Consider the following 7,740-nt stretch of genomic DNA (forward strand, 5'->3'; position numbering starts at 1 on the left):
AATCTGCCCTGGAATCTTTTAACAAAGAGGCAGATAACTTCCTGAAACCATGTCCAGTATATTCCTAAAAATCAACAAGTTTCAAAAAGTAGCAATAATTGTTGGCAAATTGCCAAAAGTGTGTATTCCAACTGCTTGTTCTGAACATTTATTATTTCCAAAGAGACAAAAACCGATCATGGTCAGTGTGGAGTGGACGCATTAGAATACATTTTCCAAGTTGTAGTATTTTTAGTCCTATTCTCCAGCAATTGTAGTTTTTGTATTTGGTAATAAAACTCGAAAAACTCGTCCTTCATCGATGACGTTTTCTATACCCAAATCCTTCAGTTCTGCCCTCCTACATTTTCCACTTACATTAGGATTAATCTAAAAAAAAAAAAAAAAAATGTAAAAAAAATAGGTATTTGAGTTCTCGTACCTTTATCATTAAAAACGCTTTATCTTCTGCTGCTAAAAGAAATTGTGATGTCCTGCTTGGTAAAAATTCTGGACTTAGCCTTAGGTGACTAAAAATTGCGCTTCGTAACATCAAGTCATACTGCATAGAAGAACCGTTTCTATCTTTGGATAACAGTTTAAAATACGTGTAAATTATCCCACCTAAAAACTGTTCACTACATGGAAACGGCAAAGTAGTGGGAGTTTTTGCTGTAAAAAATTATTCATTACAAAGTTCTAATTTTTTTCCTAACTTACTACCAGATAAAATTTTGTCATTTCGATCGATCGTAACCGATTGTTATGGTTACACGTCGTGTTATCAGACGCAGTCTAGACCTTGTCTAATCTTCATAATGACTGGCGTTACGATCCTTATAACTCAGTAACTATTAATGTATAAAAGATTTAGCATATATAACCGACCGTCCATGACTAGTTCCGCTGGTTTCCTCAATTTGATATGGATTTACAAAAGATCCTGGCGGGATTGACACATACAGTTTCTTTTGAAATTCGGCAAAACCTGTGTGACCACATGTTTAAAGATATTGCAAGCGTTGCCCGTTAACTTAAGTTACTGAGTGCGGTTTTAGCATTACACGCATTCTTTGTGTATAATTTTCAAGATGGGTCTAGCCACCATAAAATCGTGCTTATCAGCGTGTAACTGTAAAATTTATTGCAGAATACTGAATTTTATTACGCACTAAAAACGTGTTTTATTCATATAATTTTTACACATTGACCCGTATCGTTTAACATGCATTACAATGCAGTTCACTAATCAATTTTTTTTTCCAGTTTGGGGTACAGAGCTTTCATGTTGGCAATACAAAATCAAATATCCGTCCTATCGAAAATACTCGAAACGAAGGTTCAGCATCAAAAAATCATAGAGTATCAACAAGCAGTTTCAGCGTCTCTTAACAAAATTTCATCACCGATTCCAACTCGATCACGTAGAATAAGCTCGAATCACGACAGTTCTAGTCAATGTGGTTCGTTAAAAGACAAGAAACCCAGTAATCTGGATGCGAGTGACAAGCTCAACGAAGTAAATACAAGTTCCAGTGGTGTTAAAGAGAATACGAATGAATCTAGAGATAATACAGTAATACAGGAGACTACTGGTTGTGTTATTACGTAAAATATACGTTTTTCGTCTTTGGTACAATAGAAAATTCATTTTGAAGGTACAATAGATCAGTGTTTATATACTCTTGAGTGTACTTACTTACTAAAGGAAATTGGAAGAAACCGACTAAAACGGTGCCATTTCAATATTTTAGAACTGCCTAAGTAAAAATCCGTCTTAACAAGTGATAGATATTTTAATTGTTTTATCTTTAGGTTCAGAGATGAGGAAACGTATGAATAAAGAAGAGTAAAATTCTGGGTTATAAAATTATTTCTAAATTCCTCATAGTTTATGTAATTTTAAATCAATGCGTTAACTTTATTCATACGACCCAATATATTATGATTTTATTATAAATGTTCGTCTTCGGCAAATGTGCAAGTAAGAAATGTTTCGACTTCAATTGTGTTGTGCCTCGCATTTATAACAAGATGTAAAAAAGTGTGTTGCATTCCGTAGATCTTTATTCCAATGCTGAAGAAATATGATGTGTAATTTGCTAATTAAAATGTAATATATTTTTGCAACGCTAAGCAAATCAATTTTTATGATATTAACTCAGCATTAATGAAATTACGTAATAATTTTTGTTCAGCAATAACAATCGATTTTACACTAGTTATTTACAGCATGTCATTTGATAAATCAACATGGGTGATACGGTGTTACAATTAAGTGTCATAGGTTTTAACATCTGTTTGTGATTCTAATAATCGTTGGTCAATTTTTATACAGTGGTTAGTATTAGAAAATATTTAGACTGTCATCAATTACAATAATACTCCACTATTGTTGTATATTTATTTATGTAAGATATTATTTTTCAAGTAATAATTTTATTTTGTAACATACTAAAACAAAAATAAATAATAAGAGTTTTATTCAGTCGCACCATCTAGATGTCCTTGATCTCTCGTTCTTTGCTGAGCTAATCGCTCCTGGTCGTAACCATCAATTCCTAATCCTAATCGTTCTATCGCTTTCTCACCAAATTTTCCATTTAGTTCCTGATATTGTCGGGAACGTCTAGCACCAACCTCCGGATCGAAGTTCCATGCCGATTCTTTGTGAAGCACAGGGTGACCAGCGATATTGAATTGTATTAAGTCTCTTACAACTGTCACAGTACAAGCACATGACGAGATTAAACTAACTAACAATATTAACTAAAAACAATGAATCAATCACTACGTTTTCCACATTTATGTTATTTACCTTAAAGTCTAATCTGCACATGATTTAAAAGGTAAGTGTTGTTATTTGGTGCAATGTCAACTAAGTTCTGTTCAAAATAAGAGAAAGTGCATGTGGTATATGGTTAGTACAAAAAGAAGTGGAAATATTGAGTAATGCATAGTAATCATTGCACAAATGGGTAGGTACTCATTTGCCAATACGTCTTAACGACAAATTAACGTACGTCGACCTAGAAATTTACTCAAACCGAACACTGTGCGAAAAAAGTAATACTCATATTGTGTTTTTTGTCACGGTCAAGAAATAAAATATATTCCAAAAAATAAAATGTTATTGTTAACTACTATTTACACGGTTGACCAATTAATGTTTTATTTATGCTAACGGGGTAATCGTATTAACAAAAATTAAACATAACTGATAAACGGACTACAAGACGACATTCAAAATAAAACTGCCCCAAATTTCGTAACTAGTGAAACAGAAACGAAAGACATTACTAATCTTTTAGAAAGTTGATAGTGCAACTACTTTTTTTTGCTTCTTCTGTGTTTGCAAAATGTTATTTTATTTTGATATGTTTGATTGCATACATTCATAACATTAGCTTCTAATTTTTCATAAATTCTCATATTTTATATATTAACTTCAGTAACTACAGAGATTCCAATTATTTGACTTTAGAATTCAAGAACGGTTGCATAGTGTTACATTTTGTTACTAATCATAAACTTGATGCAACTGCCACGAACTACATTCACCTCTCTTTCCAATGACGGCCTTCACGAGGTATTTGTGAAATGATTCTCGTTTGAGGTGTTGTAAAAATTTCATCATGACTCTTAAGAGTGTGCAAACTAATTAAACAAATTTCATTTTGATCAGTGCCAAAATAGAAAAGTCAAATCTCCAATCTGGTACGATATAGTTGATTGTTGAAACCAGAAAATTTGTTGACGCACAAATTCATGCGTTTCTGTAGACCGTCAGTATTGACCTTGCTAACACTTTCCCACGTTCAGGATTCACGGTCAGCCGTACACAGCTAAAAGAACGAGGAATAGGAGTTAAAATTAAATGAAACCTTGGTACCTTCCGTATAAGATAAATAATTTTTTAATTATTGCTCTTCTATTTTGTTATGTTATGGTCATCTAGTCATCTTCATTTATTAAGGTGGTAAACATTTTTCGCTGACTACCAGTTTGCATCTAGATGACGTAGTTGCGAGACTTGCTGCAATTCCAACGAGCCCGATATGGTTCAGTTGAGTGTAGATGAAGACGTTTTAGTTTAATCTGGTCAGAGCATCTTGTATTCGAGTTTTTATTCACTTCACACAATTTTCTTTCTCTTTTCTTACATTTGATGATCGATGAAATATCAGTCACTCGGTATTATTTATTCTTTTTTAATTTAGTCATCGTCGTATTCATCTTTTCTACTCATTTATTCATTTTCCGTTAGTACGCTCATTTGAGAGTAAGTAGGACTAAATCTGTAGGCAAAGTATAAAATTATGGTTTATTTAGTTTCTTTAATATTTCCTTTCTCTTTCAAGTTCATCTTTTTTATGGCTCTTTTGTGCAATTATTATATGACTACTGATAATTTATGTAACCCACACCAATCGAAAGAGTTACCTACATATGTATTTTTAGGAAATAAACCCATACGCCGCCCCGGTCGACGCCTATGGGTTTTCTAGTATGTGCGACGATGATGGGCGACTCATCATCGTTGACACACATTCCATTTATATATTATAGTGCCGGTATTTGTATCTGCATACCCCACCGGCACCGACTTCACTCTTCCTTCATTCTCTCACCCTCCATCACACAGACCCGTATCACTCAGTCCTCTTTTATTTAAAAACTCATTCATACTCCCATGCCCCGTCAGCAAAAACAACCCAAATAATCCTGGCTCATACCAAACATTTTCACTCGGAACAAAATCATGAGTCACTCTACCCTTCTCGCTCATATTTCATCTTCTTTGCTAGATCTCCTACAGTTTCACATCCAACACACCCTTTTTCTCCAGATTCTCTCCCTCTTCCAGCCTAATCTGCAGCCATCCCAATTCTCCTAGACTCACTTCTCTTTTCGCCCTAAACATCACTCCTCTCCTCAAATATTCCAAATCCCACGATAACTCTCCCATCAACACTTGCATCGCATCCGTACTCACTGTCCTACAAAACACCATGCACCCATACAACACGCTCCTTTGACACCTGTTCACCAACTCCCTCGCATATCCAAACCTCAACACATCACGCCGTACCCCCACACCAAACGAAGCACACGCAACCACTCCTCCTCTATACAGGGTGTTATTGAAAGGTACGTACAACAAAACTGACAGTTCTTCGCGAAGTCTAGGAAGCCTGAAAAACTTAATTTGTGTTATCAAAATTATAAGGGGAAAATTAACCCCTATCCAACCTTTTTAGACGCTACTGAAGGATAAATAGGTAAAATTAATTTATTTTAGTAAATCCTAGCAACTGTAACAATAACAAAAAAATAAGAGACCCTTTTGTTGCTACAGAAACGAAAGATGACATTTTTATCAGAGGCGTACAACGAATTTTTAATTTTTATCTCTAAAAGGAGAACACTTTTACCTGAACTTTTTTTTAATTTTAGCACCCCATACTTCGAGACCAATTGCCGGTTTTATTTTGTACGTACCCTTCAATAAGACAGACACGGAAACCTGTATAACCCTTCAATAACACGCTGTATATCCAGATCCCATTCTTTCCTCAATACACGCCTCAATATCCTCATCACTCCGATTACTATACCTTTTAGACTCTCGATTTGCGGGCTAAAATTCATACGCTCACTAACTCTTATACTCAGATACTTCACCTCTTTCACATACTTCACACGCTTATCCTGAATCCTCATATTCGGCGGTCTCGAGTCAGACAACGATCCCTTCAGAAGCATCATAACCGTTTTCTCCCTGGAGATCTCTACACCCACTCCATTCCCCTAAGCAACCACCACTTCCATCACTTCCGTTCCCACATCCGCAATCTCCTTTTTATTATCCGCCTCAATCATACACAACAGATCATCCGCATACGCCACACACGACATCCCCCTTCTTCCAATCTCTTCCAACAACCCATCCATCATGATGTTCCAAACCGCCGGTCCACAGATAGATCCTTGTGGACATCCTCTACACATCTTCCTTTCCACCTCATTTGCCCCTCCTACCACACATACTTTCCGATCTCTAAAATAACTCGCCCAAACTTTGATTTCCTTAGATCCAACTTCCACCAATTTACTCAACACCGCATTCTAGCTCAGATTATCAAACGCTCCTTTAAAATCAACAAAAATTCCCAACACGCACTTCTTTTCCGATCACTCCACAACCTGTTTCACTCTTATCCACGCATCCTGTTCCCAATCCTTTCACGAATCCGAACTGACGCTCGACCTTCTTCTTTCAAGTACTCTCGCCAATCTCCCCACCAGTACTCCATCAAACACTTTTTCCATCACACTCAACTAACGGCGGATGGGCGGGTCTAGTACTTGCCAACACAAGACTGATATTGGCAAATGACATAGCCTCTAAGGAAATAACGGATGGGTGGGCGGGGCTAATACTTGATAAGATAGGATTGATTTTGCCAAATGATATACCCTCTGAAAAAATCTCGAGGTTCTAGGTATTTAGGTTTGGAAAGCATTTGGAAGTGCTTTGGAGCCTCTAATGTCTTTTGTTATAACAATTTAATCAAATTTCTTAGGATACGTCATTTAAGTCATATCTCATTTAACAAAATCAGTCTTATCTTAGCCCCGTCCACCACCCACCCTCTCTTTTGTTAGAGGGTATGCCATTTGCCAAAGTTAGTGTTACTTTAGCAGGTACTAGCACCGCCCACCTGTTCTCTCTTTTCTTAGAGCGCATCTCATTTGCTAGAATCAGTCATATCTTACCAGGCTACTAGCCCCGCCCACCCACCCTCTATTTCCTTAGAGGGTATGTCATTTGCCAAAGTCAGTGTTGTCTTACCAGGCTAATGGCTCCGCCCACCCACCATCTCTTTTCTTAGAAAGTACCTCATTTGCCAAAATCAGTCTTATCTTACCAGGCTACTATTCCCGCCCACCCACCCTCTCTTTTCTTAGAAGTTATGTCATTTGCCAAAGTCAGTGTCATCTCAGCAGGTAGTCCCCACCCACTCTTTTCTTAGAGGATATGTGATTTGCCAAAATCAGTCTTATCTTACCAGGCTACTATCCCCGCCCACCCACCCTCTCTTTTCTTAGAAGTTATGTCATTTGCCAAAGTCAGTGTCATCTCAGCAGGTACTACCCCCACCCACTCTTTTCTTAGAGCGTATCTCATTTGCCAAAATCAGTCTTATCTTACCAGGCCACTATACGACCTCTGTAATGACTTATTCTTATCCATGTCCTTAAAGAGGATGACCAGTCGCTCTACCTTCCATTCGTCCGGAACCCATCCTTCCTCCACACATGCATTAAACACCTTCAACACATACTCCGGAACAGTCTTCCACACAAGCGCCATCATTTCAGGCGTCACATGATCCATTCCCGGCGACTTCTTCCCACACTCCTCAAGCTCCTTTCAACCTCATCATAATTCACTCTCTCCACGACACCCTCCACCCCTTCATACAATTCATAGTTCTTGGGAACGTCAACTGGAAAAAACTCTCTCCAAGTTTCCGTTTTCCTATCACCGTCCCATACGCCTACCAGTCCTTCGTTCTTCTCACTCCTACAGAGCTTATAAACTGCACCCCACGGATCTGCATTGCCAACAAACCGGACAAAATTCCTCCACCATAAGACCTTTGTCTCCTTGATGGCCTTTTTATAATGTCTGAGCAAGCCTTGGTACTCGAACCGGCACCTCTCGTTTCCGTCCAAATTCCTCTCTCATTTACG

At 37.4% G+C, this 7,740-nt stretch overlaps 2 protein-coding genes across 3 annotated transcripts in view; one reads left to right on the forward strand and one right to left on the reverse strand.

Annotated features, from left to right (window-relative positions):
- The window catches only part of LOC135136012 (guanine nucleotide exchange factor subunit Rich-like), a 28,988-nt gene extending 26,525 nt beyond the window's left edge, over positions 1 to 2,463 (forward strand). For both annotated transcript variants that reach the window (XM_064065124.1, XM_064065126.1), the window contains exon 18: positions 1,246 to 2,463. In XM_064065124.1, the coding sequence (XP_063921194.1) occupies positions 1,246 to 1,591 (346 nt within the window). In that variant the 3' untranslated portion in view covers positions 1,592 to 2,463. The remainder of the gene's footprint in view (positions 1 to 1,245) is intronic.
- Positions 2,455 to 2,869, reverse strand: LOC135136013 (uncharacterized). The gene is made up of 2 exons (XM_064065127.1): positions 2,798 to 2,869; positions 2,455 to 2,748 (listed from the first exon to the last, which is right to left on the reverse strand). Exons 1-2 carry the CDS (start codon positions 2,816 to 2,818, stop codon positions 2,461 to 2,463), a joined length of 309 nt encoding a protein of 102 aa, XP_063921197.1. The 5' UTR covers positions 2,819 to 2,869; the 3' UTR covers positions 2,455 to 2,460.
- Between the last annotated feature and the right edge of the window lie 4,871 nt (positions 2,870 to 7,740).

This window comes from Zophobas morio, unplaced genomic scaffold (genome assembly GCF_036711695.1).
Source record: "Zophobas morio isolate AGI-343-1 ecotype UQ-CSIRO unplaced genomic scaffold, CSIRO_AGI_Zmor_V1 ptg000026l, whole genome shotgun sequence".
Taxonomy (NCBI): Eukaryota; Metazoa; Arthropoda; class Insecta; order Coleoptera; family Tenebrionidae; genus Zophobas; species Zophobas morio.

What these genes read in the sequence shown, in the direction of transcription:
- LOC135136013 (XM_064065127.1), bottom strand. Translation starts at nt 2,818, where the DNA reads ATGTGCAGATTAGACTTTAAG. An exon ending in TGTGCAGATTAGACTTTAAG is followed by an intron (nt 2,749 to 2,797) that starts GTAAATAACATA and finishes CATTGTTTTTAG; the next exon opens with TTAATATTGTTAGTTAGTTT.